The 17696-nt window shown below is 39.9% G+C and overlaps 1 protein-coding gene across 2 annotated transcripts; it reads right to left on the bottom strand.

Moving 5' to 3' along the window:
• Positions 1-498: 498 nt before the first annotated feature.
• On the bottom strand, positions 499-16534 carry spty2d1 (SPT2 chromatin protein domain containing 1). 2 transcript variants are annotated; one of them, XM_024379155.2, is made up of 7 exons: positions 15971-16534; positions 15306-15420; positions 13624-15181; positions 13544-13581; positions 9921-10083; positions 9490-9567; positions 499-1481 (listed from the first exon to the last, which is right to left on the bottom strand). In XM_024379155.2, exons 1-7 carry the CDS (start codon positions 16028-16030, stop codon positions 1382-1384), a joined length of 2112 nt encoding a protein of 703 aa, XP_024234923.1. In that variant the 5' UTR covers positions 16031-16534; the 3' UTR covers positions 499-1381. The 2 variants fall into 2 exon arrangements, with proteins under 2 accessions (XP_024234923.1, XP_024234922.1); XM_024379154.2 differs by having other exon boundaries at positions 13544-15181.
• Between the last annotated feature and the right edge of the window lie 1162 nt (positions 16535-17696).

Raw genomic sequence — 17696 nt, forward strand, 5'->3', positions numbered from 1 at the left:
TCTACAACCAGTCTGTGTGAATAATTAAAGATGAATACCTTCGTTTCAGTTAACCTATTATTAGAGGAAGCATATGTTCAAAAGTGACAATATTTTTTTGTAATCGATGTGATAATCCCGAGCAGCTCACCTACATCTTCATATCATCAGAATGAGAAATATCTCGTGTTTGAATATAAATAATATCTGCATGGTCATGGACAACACTCATTTTGCCTATAACATTGTCAAATTGGTGAACATTCATACAATATTCACTATTCCTTTCAATCGTGTTTTCCACCACATTGAGAGATTTTATTTGCTTCAGTATGAAATGAATGCTATTTTGTCCTATAAAAGGACGAGAAATTATAGATACATTTCTATTTAAATTAGCAGAGTCAGGCTGATAAATTAACAAATAGGATCACATTGTTCTAGGGATTAAAATATAACACTGGGGGAAAAACAGCAAAGGCACACCACACAAGCAAATGAAAACCATCAGCCAACAAGTTATGTCAAATATTTTTAACAAGAAAATAGCAACATGTTTCATGAAATGTCTCTGGCAATGTCTCTTTTTCTCCATCATTAAAGGGGCAATCTGCAGTTGCTACATACATTTTCTGATTTATAAATTAATGATATGTACCCACTGATTCTTGAGGAATATGCCTCATGAGTTTAGTTCAACTGTCATATCCACACAGAACACAAAATATAAGCTTGTTTTACTCCAATGTTTGGAAACAAAGTAAATGTAAACAAACACTATATAGAATCAAAACATGGTTAAAACTATAATTTTGATATCATGGATGGCCAGCCCTTGCATCCATAGCCTATGAATTTGAGAGTGGTTACATTTCTCCAGCCCCATCCCACAGCATTACTGAAACAAGAGGCGGGGACACTGCTTTATTGTTTCAACTGCTGACTGCCCCTTTACATTAAAGAAGAATACATTTAAAAAATGGACCAGTGGGTTTTTGGTTCTGTATGGGGAAAAATACAACATGATTGCCACTCACAACTTGGCAAGGCAATCACACTTTACATGATAGCTCTGTCATTTTCTATGGGTTTCAAAAATAGGTCATGATCGGTATTATATTAAATCGTCTCTCTGCGGCTCAGCTAGGAAAAGACTGAAAGACTTGATAGTGCAACCCTACCCCTTTCCAACGGGAAAAATAAATAATGTAACAGAAGCAAGTGGCTACTGGTCTGACCACCCCATTCCACTCCAGGGTGAAGTTTTCCCTAGGTGCAGATTTAGGGTCATCTTCCCCTCCCCAATCCTTACCACTAGCGGGGAAAATGCTAAACTGACATCTAGGGGCAAATTCCCCCCCCAGGAAATGGCTGCAGTGTGTTTGTGTTAAACTTAGTGTCCTCAAACTTTTTTCCGTTTCGCATTCATTGACATTTTCTTTTTCATCTCTTCCTCCTCCAAGCGCAACTCTTCCTCATCCTCCTTGATACCCAGGCGTAAACTGGGAGAAGTGGAGAGAAAAACAAAACAGAGAAGATGTGTTAACACATGCAGACAACCACTGTCTAGCTTAAGTGGGCTTCCCTTTGTTTTCTAGTCAAAGATGGAACAAGGGATTTTGTTTCTAAGGCTTCAATTTGTTTTCTTCCTCTTGGCCATATTCTGTTTGAGATCCTCCCCCTCTAGTCTCTCCTCTTCCTGATCTTCGAAGACGGCCATTTTCAGGCTAACAGGACAGGGTGAGGCTCAGGGGGCATAGCACAGGAGAGCAGAGACAGCGCACACACAGAGAGGCAGAACACAGGAGTGAGTGAGTTGAATCCATGATCTGGCAAAAAAGCAATGGACTGAGGCAAGTTTTGGTTCTGGAAGGCTGCAGTGTGTGCAGGCTTTGGTTTCGAACCAGCCCAGCTGTAACATACCTGATAAAACGTGTGGACATCTAAAAGGAACACTACAGTTAGTGGATTATTTGAATCAGGCTAAAAACACTTGCAGCCCTCCAGGACCTGGGTTGGCCACCCCTGCAATAGACAAACACTTCCACCTGCAGGCATTTCTCTATGGAACCCTCTACCACGACTGTAGTAATGACAATAGGGCTGACCCCATTTAATTGAATGGTCAACAGATTTTTTTAATGGAGCAGTTGCAAATTGTTTATTTTATGGCACATGAGAAGCCTGTCTGATTCCCGCCTGTCTCAGTGGACTAATACACTGCAGAGGCGGCAAACTCCATCGGTAATGTAAGGCACGCCTGCCAGATTCGCCTTGGCACGCCAAGCAATTTGATAAAATGGAGAATGAGAAAATAAGTTACATTGGTTTTCCATAATGGCTACTGCTTTGGACCTGACACCATTTGTGAAGTATTCCTTAGGCCTACAGTATGCGTGAAGACAACTTGTATTGGGTATAATTTTAAATGTTGCAACAAGGGGAGTGTGGCTAAAATGCACAAGGTGTTTCTCTCTCCAGAATGCGCTCTCTCCCGCCAATTCATTGTTTCATAACTTTATTTTTTGAATTGTTTGCCTTTTGATTGTTAGTGTCTATCAACTCCCCATTACCAGTAGTACATTTACCATTAATCACCATTTCTTTGTTTGGTTATGGTAATTTCTGTTAATGCATTTAATATATTATTGCAGTTGGTAACCATTTCGATTGTCAGAGTGGACATGTTGTTTGCAGAGCTCACAACCTATACTACACTTGTGAGAAACAAGTCTGGGTTTATTTCATTCCATTTATGAGTTTTGTCAATTTATTCATTGTGTTTTGTTTGGACCGCTCCTGTCAATGTTGAGGGTGAGCACCTGATTACGCATAGAAGCAGGCCTTTGGGCAAATGTAGAGATGTCTTTTTTAAATTTTATTTAACCTTTAACTAGGCAAGTCCTTTGGGGATGGATTTCTGATAGTATTTCTGATTGTCTTAACCCACCACCACTAAACTGTGGAGCTTCTCAAAGTAATTTTTTCTTCACCTCAAACAGCAAGTAAACAAAGTGTGTTTTTACATCTACTGAAAATGACAATAGTTTCTCACTGTATTTGAACACGAAAGGGAGAGAGCTGGAAAGAGTTAACCACTGAGCCTTGGTGTGAAAGGGAAAATGACGTGATCCGATCCAGTGGACACACGTCATAAGAAGTAATCGGGTATTTTATCCCTTGCGCAAATAAGGTTATGTGTCTGGAGCTCACTGGGGCAGGAAACTCTGAGGGCCCAGAATAGTGATAGAATGTTGCAAATTAAGATCGGTTTGAGGTACTACTCATATCTTAAACATTTGAACTGGGGACCGATGCCTATCGGTGAATAGTTACATCCCTTGGAATTACACAACCTTTTTTACCTCAGATTGATGATGTTAGTATAAAAGTTTATAGTCAACATGATGACAAGATTAATTACATAAAACAGATCAATATCTTTTGTTTTCTACTCTTGATTTTGTCATACACGCTGGGGGTCACAGAACTTACATGCTGACCACACCACTTGCATTGCAAAATGAATGTATGTTATTCAACAATTGCAACCACACTGCTCACGCGTCACAGCGAGCATCTGCGTGGCCAGGTGCTCAAATAAAAGTTGGTTCAATTTGTGTCGCTCAATGCTCTGCAAGTCCTGCCTCTCAAATCTCCTCATTGGTTTTTAGGAGCATATACCCACGTGCTATCTTCTAAATTGGTTTTTAGGATCGTATACCCACGTGGGTGATTGTAAGATGAACTGACGTCCACACTCCAGTCAGTTGTAGTAATGCACTGAAAAATGTGGTTGCTAACCATCATATAAAGTCCAAAGAAGAAAAAGCCTTAAGGAAGGAGGAGAGATGACGAGAAACAAATTCGGTTTACCGTTTTATCTGTGTATTAATTGTCGGAGTAGAGGACCTTGTGCATTTCAGGTGAAATAATAACCCAATGTTAATGTACCAGGAAAAATTAGCTAACAACAGAAAGCTAGCTAAATTGACAAATGTTTAATGTTTTGACCGGGCCCCAAATTAATATAATTGGTTTGAGTTTATTTTGATATTTCAACCTGCATGTCCTGATCGCTTCTGGTGTGGATGAACAAAATAACATGCAGGCGTTGGCGCGCGTGTCCGGTTTGGTCAGCATGTTAGAACGCAGCTATAATTTATTTTCTCAAATGGCACAAATCATTTGGGGCGGTCTCTCTGTAAGTCTCTGGCCACACACCAATACACATATTTGACTGTCAACTATCACTTAAATAGCAGCCAATCGTTGTCACTGTTGATATCCTATGGTGGGTTGTGATTCGTTGTGGTTTGTAACCCTTTCCATGATGGCAGCTTCCAAAATCAACATCCGCCATTCCAAAATATAGATTGAAGCGTTCTACAAATTCTCATTTAATCAACCATGTATAGGTTATTCCGTTTCCGTGTGACCTTCGTATAATGTATGTTTAAACAGTGCATTCAACCCAAACGTTTTGTCCCAGTTCTATTGATTTCAATATGTAATGATGACTGATTAACAAAAAAGTATTGTTAAACTTACTGCGTTGGTGATCCACTTCAATCAAAATGCAACACTTCAAAATGTAGCTGGCTGTCCTCTACGAGTGATATATAAATTATTCCCAGATTGTGTCGTTTTTGAACTGTGCTAGTTTTATCAGGACGCGCAAATGGATTTTCCCCCTCTTGTTCTATTGATTTCAACAGGATATGAGTAATTGACAAAACAGTGTTGTGTTTCTCTTTCGGCGACCCCCGTATCAAAATACAATACTATGAAATGTAGCTAACGGTCTTCTGCAGCTTCTCCTCTAACCAGTGAGGTAAAACATATCTCCCACTTCATGTCTTTTTAGTTGTGTACAACCAGATTTAAATCAATATAAGTGATTCATTGACACTTGTCAAAACAACCAGGATTTATGTGCTTGTGACAGTTTATAAGGTGCTTGATTAAAAAAATACAAGTAATATTATAATTGCACATTTGATCATAGGTTTTCAATATATCAAACTGTTTCTGCATATTGGTTATCGATTTGGACACGTTAAAGCTGTGTTTTGGCATAGGGCTATTGATCAATATATCTTTTGGAAGCAGTGACAGCATGCTTTTCAACTTAAGTTTTAGGAATATAAAATTTGACTTTCAAAAATAATTTCCAATAGTTTTGTAATCAGCTAAAAACTGCTGAATGAGTCCAAAAAAATGCTGTGATTGTTTTATTTTGATGATATCAGAAATCACCAAAATCGGGTTTGCCCCATCTACTAACAAGAGCTTCATTGATACGTTTCAAGTTCGTTTCAGATAAGCGGAGTAGAGAGATGCGATTGAAAGAACATGAACTGCCATCCGTAAGCAACATCATTTCTATGATTTAAAAAAAAAGAAGATATTTGTAATGTTTTGGTTTGTAGGCTTTATGTAGGATATTTGTACCTAGTTAGCAAGGGAAGTTACTTGCATCGGTATATAAGCCTACAGCGCATTCGGAAAGTATTCAGACCCCTTGACATTTTAACATTTTGTTACGTTACAGCCTTTTTCTAAAATGTATAAAACACCCAAAAAATCCTCAATCTACACACAGTACCTCAATGACAAAGCGAAAAAAGTTTTGGAAAATTGATCAAAAAGAAAAGAAAAAAAAAATTACATTTGCATAAGTATTCAGACCCTTTGTTATGAGACTCAAAACTGAGCTCAGGTGCATCCTGTTTCCATTGATCATTCTTGAGATGTTTCCACAACTTGGAGTCCACCTGTGGTAAATTCAATTATTGGACATGATTTGGAAAGGCACACACCTGTCTAGATTAGGGCTGTGGCAGTCACGTCGTTTCATCAGTCAGCGATTGTCAAGCAAGTAACTGTCAGTCTCAAAGTAAATTACTTAATTAACAAACACATTTAGCATCTCCTGGCTTCCATTACATACAAGCCACTGACTTAGGAACATCTACATTTTAAAAAGTCTGAAATCCATATAATATAGCCTATACCTTCACAATAAATCTATTATATATTTTAGACCAGTCTAAACAAGCATGATATGAAGAAAATGTAGTTTATTTCAGAGGAACAGAAGAGCCTACTCTGAGATTTACATCATGATGTGGTGATGTTTTTCAGCGGCATGGACTGGGATACTAGTCAGGGTTCAGGGAAAGATAAACAGGGCAAAGTACAGAGAAATCCTTGATGAAAACCTGCTCCAGAGCACTCAGAACCTCAGACTGAGGTGAAGGTTCCCCTTCCAACAAGATAATGACCCTAAGCACACAGCCAAGACAACTGAGGGCTTCGGGACAAGTCTCAATGTCCTTAAGTGGCTCAGCCAGAGCCTGGACTTGAACCTGATTGAACATCTCTGGAGAGACCTGAAAATAACTGTGCAGAGACGATCAACCTGACAGATCTTGAGAGGATCTGCAGAGAACAATGAAACCCCAAATACAGGTGTGCTGAGCTTGTAGCGTCATACCCAAGACGACTTGAGGCTGTGATCGCTGCCAAAGGTGCTTCAACAAAGTACCGAGTAAAGGGTCTGAATACTTGTGTAAATGTGATATTACAGTTTTAAATTTTAATACATTTGCGAAAATGTCTAAAAACCTGTTTTGCTTTCTCATTATGGGGTATAGTGTGAAGATTGATGAGGGGAATTTAAAAATATATATTTTAGAATAAGGCTGTAACGTAACAAAATGTGGAATAAGTCAAGAGGTCTGAATACACTATATCTCTGTGTTCTGCACTAAGTTCTTTAGCTTCTCATGGCTCACGGTGTATTATACAATATATCTATTGTGCAGAGGCGGGCGCTCTTGCATTAAAATCTAAATAAAATTGTTTTGGTTGTGTACACATTTTGAAGATGTTATCGCAGGTACAGGTAAATGCTTATGATTCATTTTAACTTTTAGATTTGTATGAATTTCATTTAGATTTAGATAGATTTTAGATTAACCACATGGCAAAAACATTACTATAATTGAAATGAAACAGTTCCATGAAAATGTGCATAGAGCCCCACAGTGGAGGTGCCATAATACCTAGTAGTCAAACAAGGAAATGGTTCCAATCGTTTTTTCCACCATTCAGTTTTCCCCTAGGGAATTTTTGAAAAACTTCAAATAAAGGGCTGTGTTTTGTGTAGGCTTACCCTGGCGTGACGTTTTGATTACCATGTAAATCTCTCTCGGACAAGGTGACTAATATATTGATAAAAGTCACCTTGTCCTTGAGAGATTGACACAGTTATCAAAACGTCACGCCTAAACGAAACACGGCACTTATTTTAAGTGTTTCTATAATTCCCTATGGGGAAAATGAATGGAACCATTTCCTTGTCTGACCGCTAGGTTTTATGGGCATTATGACTCATACTGGCTTATTCTATATGAAAAGAATGGGCACGCAGATCAGTAGAAATGGTCATATAAATTGATGTAACCTATTACCGGCAATTTCAGGAGCATAACAGTACCATCTAGAGGATGGGAATCGGGCTGTTGTAGTGACCACTTTACCACCACACCAGCGGTCATGAGTCATGAAGGCAGTCAAATTCCATGTGACTGTTTAGTCATGGTAATTAGTCTTCTCCAAGCTCTGATGCTGACGATGGTCATTAGTAGCCTACCAAACTTGCTAACTGCCTGGTACTCAGCATTATATTGTCCCTCTAATCACTCTGGCATCAATGCAAATGCATTCGAAAATCTAATAAACACTTCATGAGCTCATGTTGCGCAACATTTCTATGCTTTGCAATTGCGGGAGATAACAGAGTGATGGCCACTAATAAAGAGGAGGATCCCATCAGCTAGACCAAGTATATTTATTTCTATTTTTATTCCTCAAATTAAGCACATTGCTTATATTTACAACAGGTGTGTAGCCTACCTGGCTGGCATGAAAATAAAACACGGGGAAAAGCATCCTCCATTCACTATTAAGTGCATTTATTATTTAACTAGGCAAGTCAGTTAAGAACAAATTCTTATTTACAATGACGACCCACCCCGGCCAAACCATCCCCTAACCCGGATGACTATGTCACCATAAAAATGCACATTTATAATAAAAGCATTACAAGAGGTCACTTTTGATAATGGTGTTTTCCGCTAATAGAACATTTGCGCCTATAGCCTACTACCACATGAATGAGAGACTATTGGAGTGTGTACTAGAGGTCGACCAATTAATCGGAATGGCCGATCGGAAATCGGTATTTAAAAGGAACCACCAGCTTTCATATGTTCTCATGTTCTGAGCAAGGGACTTAAGCGTTAGCTTTCTTACATGGCACATATTGCACTTTTACTTTCTTCTCCAACACTTTGTTTTTGCATTATTTAAACCAAATTGAACATGTTTCATTATTTATTTGAGGCTAAATTGATTTTATTGATGTATTATATTAAGTTAAAATAAGTGTTCATTCAGTATTGTTGTACTTGTCATTATTACAACAAAATTTTTTTTTTTATATATATATTTTAATCAGCCGATTGAAGCGGTATCGGCTCTTTGGTCCTCCAATAATCGGTATCGGCGTTGAAAAATCATAAATCGGTCAACCTCTAGTGTGTACAGCCTGTGCAAAAAAAAGCAAAGCTCATGCCTTTCAAGCAACTTTTTTCAAATCATCATTAGAGCCTCATCATGCAACCTTACAATGTATGAAAAATCTAAACATATAGCCCAATGTTTGTAAAATAACGAAAGTTACATTAATTTATATCTAAATTAAGCATATCGGGGTACCTATTTCTTTGTTAACCGGCGCTCAACACAGAATAGCTGCATGTGCGCACTCCCTCAAATCGTTTGGAGAAAATATCCTTTCTATTTTATTCAGCTTAGTTCAATTGAATTCTTAATACTACAGAACAATATCAAATAATGCCACAGAATTCTAAGCAAAACCTGTCTGCTAAATGAACTAGTATAGCCCACAGCCATTTGGCATAGCCAGATCAGGACCTAACATAAGGACAACTCAGAGTATGTTATGCTTTGCTTCTGAAATAGACTACATTTTCTTCATATCATGCTTCTTTAGACCCGTCTAAAATAATGGATTTATTGTGAAGGTGTAGGCTATATTACATGGATTTATTCAACGTTTTAAAATGGCTTGTGGAAGCCAGGAGATGCTAAATGTGTTGATGTTAATTAACGGTCAATTACCGTGAGACCGACAGTTATTTGTTTGACAATCACAGGCTGACGAAACTGTGTGTAATATATACTCAAGTAAGGTGGACACAAACCCTTTGGGTTTGTCAATTGTCATAAAGAGAACAACATTCCAGTGCCGGATCCAAACCCATAGCCCCTTCTCCTGGGATATTAGCAGATTTGAAAGGGCATAATCAATTTAAACAATAGGTTGATGGGTACACCAAAGGGATAGGGACTAGGGGTTGTTTTTGGACCAGTCCTAGAACACCCCAGTGGTCTCATCTCCCCTCACCAATGGCTTACCTCCTAGCCTCCTCTTTTTGCTGGTCTCTCCAACTGCTTTCCATGAATTTTAATGCATAGTCACTCTCCTCTTTGTATCTAGGGCAGAAAAGCACACAAAACACATTTTGTGGAATGGAACAAACCACAAGCTACACCAAGTGGTTTTGTGTGACTTCAAAAAGCTTAAACACTGGTGAAATGCAGTTAACTGGGAATTTCAAACAAGAGGACATAACTATAGACAACCTCAAAAACAGCCATTACATTTCTAGGGTTATTTGGAGAAAACCTTGACAGTGTGTGGGTGTGTGTGCTTCTAGGTGGTTTAGGGTTAGAACTGGTGTTAAAGGTTAAGGTTTTGGGGTTAGGGTTATGGAAAATAGTATTTTTAATGGGAATCAATTGTGTCCCCACAAGGTTAGTACAACCAGACTGTGTGAGAGCCTTACTTGGTCCGGTCGTAGCCAAAGATTTCCTTGATGTGTTTGGAGACTGTGTCTTGGTCCTCCCCTTCATCGTCGATGAAGTCCTCCATCTCAGAGTCATACTCCTCGTCCTCCTCGTCCTCATACTTCCTCTTGTAGGCCGAGGTGATTGGTGAACGAATCATGCCTGGGGAAAACAGGGGTGTATTCATTAGTGCACACAGTGGTAAAACATTTTGCACACTAGCAACACCTTTTGCAACGGAAAACAAAAACAAGTGTTTATTGGACAAATCCAGGTACTCTCTTCCCGTTTCGGTCCGCTTACTTCCTAGTGAACACACCCTGGAAAATGTGCCCGTGTAAGAGAGGTCTAGGACGGGGAAGGGAGGCTGTCTATTGGAGCTGGGCAATATGTACAAAAGTACATATCAAAATCCATTTACTGAATTATCATACTGGTAAATTTAACGATACATTTTAAAAATGTATAAGCACCAGTTACTTTTTAGTGGGACTTGCGACAGCAAACGTCCCCACTCTAAATCTTTCATACTTCTGACATAGTTATTCTTTGAAATGCTACTCTTCTTATGCCGTTTAAGCTAGAAAGGCATTCAAACTTCCAAACGTGTAGACCGGCCTGGAATACTGTGCTATCATACAACTTTGATATATTTTATACTTTTTAAACTATAAAGCTTTTTTGGAGACTGTTATTCCATGTTGTGAATCTGTTATTCAATGCGTTTCTATGGGATAATAGCAGTAACGTCAAATTCAATGTTTCTTAAAAAAAATATATACACACACATATATATTACACACACACATACACATTTTCATTATACCTTAAGTGCTGTTAAAATTCAAAATCAAAAAAGCTAAATGATCCTTGGCATGACCATTTTATAACAATTTCATATAGCTTAGTAAACCCCCCTAAATATATTTTATTTAGAAAATGTATTAAATTTGCCCATGTTAATCATAAGACATGAACAAAATGTATCAGTGATTCATATTTTCCTGCAACCTTCTGAAATGGCACACACAAGACCCTGTCTGTGTGTGTGCGGTGCCCACATATAACACAAAGTGCAGACATCTTTAGTGATGATGCTGATAACCTTTTAATGGTAAAGATGGAAAGGCTTCTCAATTAAATGTAAACTACAAAGCAGCCTACTGTCATTTTGACCACTTTCCCAACAACTTAGACAAAACATGAAATCTTCCTCTACTTCTCTGCCACTCAGATCTGAACATAAATATCTTCGGCCAATCAAACAATACAGCCGTTTTAGTAATAACAACAACTTTTCCTCTCAGCTTTTTTAAACAACTTCCAGTTTGACCAGAGAAAGTCAGGAAGAGCCTTTTTGTACAATTTTATTTCAATGACAAATCAGTTCCTGTGGTTCACACAAATTACCAGGTTTTCATATGCACCCCACAGAAAATGTATAAATGTGTTAGGGACATCTGTCCAGCAGAGGGTGGTTTGCTTTTTAGCCACAAACAGTCATCTGACTTTGTTGATAAACGTTATGTGGACAAACGTTATGTGGACATGTTTAGGGACCATAATATTGATGTGTGTGTGTGTGTGTTGCGCATGTAGAAAAATGTTTATTTGCAAGTTAGCTAGCTAGCTATCATAGACATGGTTTGCCAAGTTAGCTTATAGATTTATTTGTATTTTTTTTTAAATACACTAGGATCATTACAGATACTAAAAGATACTGATGAACACTAAATCTAAAGTAGTTGATTATAGGACAAAAGGGTAGGGCTAATGAGGGCTAAATAATAGCATTTAGGCTAATTAACCTGCTGTAGCTAAAATATTTATGTTTTGTGCATGAGAAACGTACTTTTGTCTCATTTGCAGCTCCATTTTGTCCACAAATCTATTGGTTAAAGGCAAGTATCCAAAAATCACATTACGAATATGAATGTTTGAGGATATGAATGTTTGAGGCATTGTTTTGATTGTTTGTCTATTGTATTCCAATGTGTGAAAAATCTCCCCTTTTCTTACGGAATACCACTACATGTACCCTCACACACAATTATAGTATTTGAACATAGGAAAGAAAAGTGTGTGTGTCAGACCCTAACAGGTCCAAAGAATAATCCCTATCCAACTACATAAATCAGACAAAAATCATGCCATGAACATTTCCTGCAAATTCTTTCAATTTTCTTTGTTTATAACTTAAAGTTGATTCAAATTCAACTCGACTTGTGTCCCCCTGGGGGCAGAGGTGCTCCGAGGGAAGGGGTGCCCCTCTCCTGCCAGTGGGTCTTTCTTCCCACTGGGCTGGAGGAGGATCAGAGAGGACTTCAAGAACATCCTGCTATTGTTCAAACCATAGTGATAAAATACTTTAAAACATTTTAATTTACAACTTCACTTGTGTACTCCATTATTAGTTCATATACTGTCATATTCTAGTAGGAGAGTGTATAAAAGTGTAGTAGTCAGTGATTATTTCTGATGAAATGTGTGATCTAACTGCCCATTCATCAAAAGTAATAAGGTTGACATAGTAGTCTATCAAAGTAATCAGACCAATTACTTTACTAAATGTTACTGACTATGTTTAACTGCTTCGCTTAAGTAAAACCTTTTCAAATTATTCTACTACCAAAAAAACACTTAAGTCCCACAATCTTTCATGGAAAATTACCATAGAGTTTAAATTACCATTAAAACTACTCCTACTATTTTAAAATGTAATCAATTGTCCTGTTAGCAATAGCCCAGCCCATATTAGAAGACGTTGTCCTCTTTCCTTCTAAAACCTCACATTCAAGTAAAAGCTACTTTTTTTTACGACTTCAGTAAAATGGCCTCGATAAATGGTCGGTTTAGTCAGTGTTGATCATTTTCAGTTGATCATCCAAGCTCTACTGACCATTCTAGATGATCATTGTAATTGACTACATATAGAATAGTATGTTGCACATCATTCTTGAAGTATTTCTCATCCAATGGGCTGGTTTCCCAGACACAGATTAAGCCTAGTCCTGGACTAAAAAGCATGCTCAATGAAGATTCTCAATTGAAAGTGCCTTTTAGTCCAAGACTAGGCTTGATCTGTTCGGGAAACCAGCCCCAAGTGAAGTATATTTCGATACAGTGCCTTCTGAAAGTCTTCATACCTGTTGACTTATTCCACATTTTGTTGTGATACTGCCTGAATTAAAATTGTTTAAATATATTTTCTCACCCATCTGCACACAATATCCCATAATGACAAAGTGAAAACATGTTTTTAGAAATTTTAGCAAGTGTATTAAAAATGAAATACAGAAATCTCATTTACATTATTCACACCCTTAAGTCAATACTTTGTAGAAGCACCTATGGCTGTTTGCACTGAATCAGGTCCTCAGCAAGGATTTGCCTGTTTTTGTCTCTTCATTATTCCCCAGATTTGCAGTGCTCATGTCTTCCACACAGCACTGCACGCCAAGACCCTAGCTTTATTATTATTATTTATTATCGTGTTTTTATCCCCCAAATGCGTTTTATATTAGTACTTGTTTATTCTGTATTGTCATGGAGTGACATCCTTTAATAAATATTTTAGATTAGCTTGATGTCAAGTCTAATATTTTCTCCTTCTGGTCCTTACCTTGAGGTCTCATCATTGAGCTGGGATGCATGCCTGGCCTACTAGGTGGCATGCCTGGCCTACTAGGTGGCATGCCTGGCCTACTAGGTGGCATGCCTGGCCTACTAGGTGGCATGCCTGGCCTACTAGGTGGCATGCCTGGCCTACTAGGTGGCGCTCCCCTGCCTCCACCAAAGGTCTTGGATGAGATGGTCTCGGCCACCAAAGTGCATTTGGGTCTCCCAGGCCCGGAGCCCATACTGCTGGCTGGCCGCCTGGGCACGGGTCCCCCACCCCCAGGCCGACTGGGTGCGTTCCCTGGAGGTCTGACCCCTCCGCCACCAGGGCGACCTTGGACACCACCTCCACCCGGCTTGGCCTGAGGTGGCCCTCCTGGCCTGAGAGGACCGACTGCAGTGGGTCTCATCTGTTCGTTACTCGCTGGTCTTGCCGTGGAGCTACCACCAGGTCGTGCCGGTACTCCCTTTCCGGGCCTGGAGGGTCCTCCGGTGGGTCCTCCCCTCACTGAGCTGCCCTGGCTGGCTCGAGCCTGCCCCAAAGAGCCCCCTTGCTGTGGCCTGCTTTGGCCCAAACCCTGTGGTCTAGCCTGGACGGAACTCAGAGCTGTGCTGGGTCTCATCCCGGAGCTGCCGGGTCGCCCTGGAGTTAGTGAGGCGTTTCCCTTCCTGGGGGTGTTAAGGTCACTTGTGGCAGTGGGTTTGTGGCCTGCTGAAGTGGGCCTGGGTGTGGGGGTTTTGGCTGAGACCTGAGAGGAGGCTCCTTTGGTGGGGGCTTTTCTGCTTAAGGCACCTGACAAGCTGGAAGAGGAGCTCTGAGAAGGTTTTGCTTTGGACCTTTCTCTATCTCGGTCTCTGTCTCTGTCCTGAGACGGCTTGGCAGAACCATGGTGGCTTCTTTCGCTCGACGAGCAAGATGGCAGCAGGGGCTTTGGCTTCCTCCCCGACCCACTGGGGACGGGCCTCTCCGACAAGCTCTTGTGTGGCTGCTTCCCGTTCCTTACATCTCTGTCAGAAGTGCTTTTCCTTGAGGAGCTTGAGCTGGCCTGGGATTTGTCTCTTCTATCTCTGTTCCTATCTATGTCCCCATCTCTATCTCGTTCTCTCTCCTGGGGTCTGGAGTCTCTGCTACCTTTATCAAGCCGCTTAGCCTTGCGTTCCAGGTCCAGCTCACGTATCTCATCGGCCGTCCGCAGCCTCTCCGGCTCTCCCTTCTTGCTCGGCTTGGCTTTCACCTCCACTGGCTCAAACTGCTTCTTCTGGGCCAGTTTGAGCAGCTCGGCAAAGTTCATGGGTAGAGGGGCGGGTTTAGATGGTCCGCTGGGTCTCTTTGAGGGCTTGGAGTTGGGAACAGCCTGTCTGGGTATCTGGGGTTCCGGGTCCGGTTCTGACTCGGGCTCAGAGTCAGTCTGCGCATATTCATACGTGTCCTCATCATCTTCGTCGTAAGTGTCACTCCTCTGCTGCTCTTCGCCCCTCTCCCCCTTTGATCTCCTCTTCTTGGGTTCCTCCACCACAGGGATGCCGTTGTAGCCCCTGAAGTTGTCCTTGGTTCGGGATGCCATCGCTCGAGCCTTGCGGTCAGACTTTAGCTCCACCCTTTTGGCGAGAAGCCCCTCTTTCTTTTTCATACTCATGGCCTCTGTGGAAACATTACAACACATTTCAATTAACCCAACATTAGAATATTATATGCATCGGCATTAACAAGCAACATAATTTCACACTACTTTACTAAATACAGATACATTGATTTAAAAACAAACCTTTCTTTTTACTCTCCATCTCTTGTTTCTTTAGGAAAGCCTGCACAGCTGCTGAGTTGACACCTTTCACTTTAGGGTCCTTTTTGGGTGGTCCAGTTTGTAAACTGTACCGCTTCTGCAAAGAAATGTGAAATGAAAAGATTGATAAATATAGATTAACATGGGATGGTTAGTTGTGCAACCTACTAGTCGTTTGGGAAATTACTCATTTAAAAAACGAGTTGGGATACACAAGGCAGGCAATAATGCTTTTTTTGTTTTTCACAGCCTATACATGGGAAAACATGATATTCTCAAACAAGGCTACAATAGCTGCTATTATGTCCATAAATATGTCACTAGATACCTATGTGAATACATACCACCAAGTTTTAAAAGATGTATGTATAGGGAACATAACTTATGTCATAAGGCTAAGTCCAAAGTTATAAGACCGGGCCCACCACTAGGCACTACCAACATGGTTAACAATCTAGAAAACATTCCAAACGAATGGGTAGCTAGCACCTATTCTGGCCAGCAATCTCGACGAATGACAGCCAACGTGGATGTCACTTAGCAGAGTTAGTAAAAGCTATGGAGACATTGACCAGACTAGTTAGCTAATGGTTGTAAACATACCGTTGTATTTTTTAGAAATATTTTAACAAAAGCTTTATTCTCACCGGTACACTACTGAGGCCCTGGTTTTGGGAGGCGATCGACAAGACATTTTCGAAGTCCATGGTGATTTTTTGCCAGGTGGTGAATGGTTAGCTAAGGTTGGGTGGATAGCTCAATATTCCCAGCCAGAATGAAAAGTATGACAGGCTACCTAGCTACTAGCTAGCTGTTTCCAGAAACGTCAACCATAACCAGGCGTTACATGTCTTCATAAAATACGACGGTTCAAAATGTAGTTGACTCACTTGCTAATTTGAATTTAGCAAAACTAAGTACCTATCTCAACCTGCTAAACAAGGCACCTGGCGTTTCTAGTTTAGCTAGCCTCACTTGTTAGCCTAGCTAGCCACGTAAACCCTCACTGTGATTACGTCGTTCTAATCAATTTCAAATGTGAACTACAAACACTAAAGTAAATTGATAACAACTAAATACTAATTACGGCGAGGGAAAATAAAGTAAAACGAACAGAGATAAAACGAGAAAAGACAACAAGTGTCTATTTTCGTGCTGCTATTGTAGCACAGATTATTTTAATTACGTAGACCAACGTGTAACAGGCAAGAATAACTAATTACTTCCGGGTTGCATATTTTTGTGATGCTTTAGAATAAATCCTGTCCTGTACATTTTTGTAAATGTATAATTTTGGCGAAATTACTTAGAATACAAATACGTTCAAAGTATTTAGTTAAGATATTATTATATATAAACACTACCATTCAATAATGTGGGGTCACGTAGAAATGTCCTTGTTTTTGAAAGAAAGGCAAAAAAAAAGTCAATTTAAATAACATCAAATTGATCAGCAATACAGTGTAGATATTGTTAATGTCGTAAATGACTATTGTAGCTGGAAACGGCTGATTTTTAATGGAATATCTACATAGGTGTACAGAGGCCCATTATCAACAACCATCACTCCTGTGTTCCAATGGCACGTTGTGTTAGCTAATCCAAGTTTATCGTTTTAAAAGGCTTATTGATCATTAGAAACCCCTTTTGCAATTATGTGTGCCCAGCTGAAAACTGTTGTCACTTCTAGGTTAGACTACTGCAATGCTCTACTTTAGCCTGGTTCCTCTCTAGGTTTCTTCCTAGGTTTTGGCCTTTCTAGGGAGTTTTTTCTAGCCACCGTGCTTCTACACTTGCATTGCTTGCTGTTTGAGGTTTTAGTCTGGGTTTCTGTACAGCACTTTGAGATATCAGCTGATGTACGAAGGGCTATATAAATACATTTGATTTGATTTGATTTGTTCTGATTAAAGAAGCAATAAAACTGGCCTTCTTTAGACTAGTTGAGTATCTGGAGCATCAGCATTTGTGGGTTCGATTACAGGCTCATAATGACCAGAAACAAAAGCATTTATTCTGAAACTCATCAGTCTATTCTTGTTCTGAGAAATGAAGGATATTTCATGCGAGAAATTGCCAAGAAACTGTAGATCATGTACACCGCTGTGTACTACTCCCTTCACAGAACAGCGCAAACTGGCTCTAACCAGAATAGAAAGAGGAGTGAGAGGCCCCGGTGCACAACTGAGCAAGAAGACAAGTACATTAGAGTGTCTAGTTTGAAAAACAGACGCCTCACAAGTCCTCAACTGGCAGCTTCATTAAATAGTACCCGCAAAACAACATTAACAGTGAAGAGGCAACTCCGGGATGCTGGCCTTCTAGGCAGAGTTCCTCTGTCTGTGTTCTTTTGCCCATCTTAATCTTTTATTT

This window comes from Oncorhynchus tshawytscha, linkage group LG19 (genome assembly GCF_018296145.1).
Source record: "Oncorhynchus tshawytscha isolate Ot180627B linkage group LG19, Otsh_v2.0, whole genome shotgun sequence".
NCBI classification, from domain to species: Eukaryota; Metazoa; Chordata; class Actinopteri; order Salmoniformes; family Salmonidae; genus Oncorhynchus; species Oncorhynchus tshawytscha.

Coding starts and splice junctions, on each gene's coding strand:
- spty2d1 (XM_024379154.2), bottom strand. CDS start 16,030: ATGGACTTCGAAAATGTCTTGTCGATCGCCTCCCAAAACCAGGGCCTC. Junction 15,421..15,970: donor AGGGCCTCAGTAGTGTACCG/GTGAGAATAAAG, acceptor ATTTCTTTGCAG/AAGCGGTACAGTTTACAAAC. Junction 9,568..9,920: donor TTTGGCTACGACCGGACCAA/GTAAGGCTCTCA, acceptor TTTCTGCCCTAG/ATACAAAGAGGAGAGTGACT.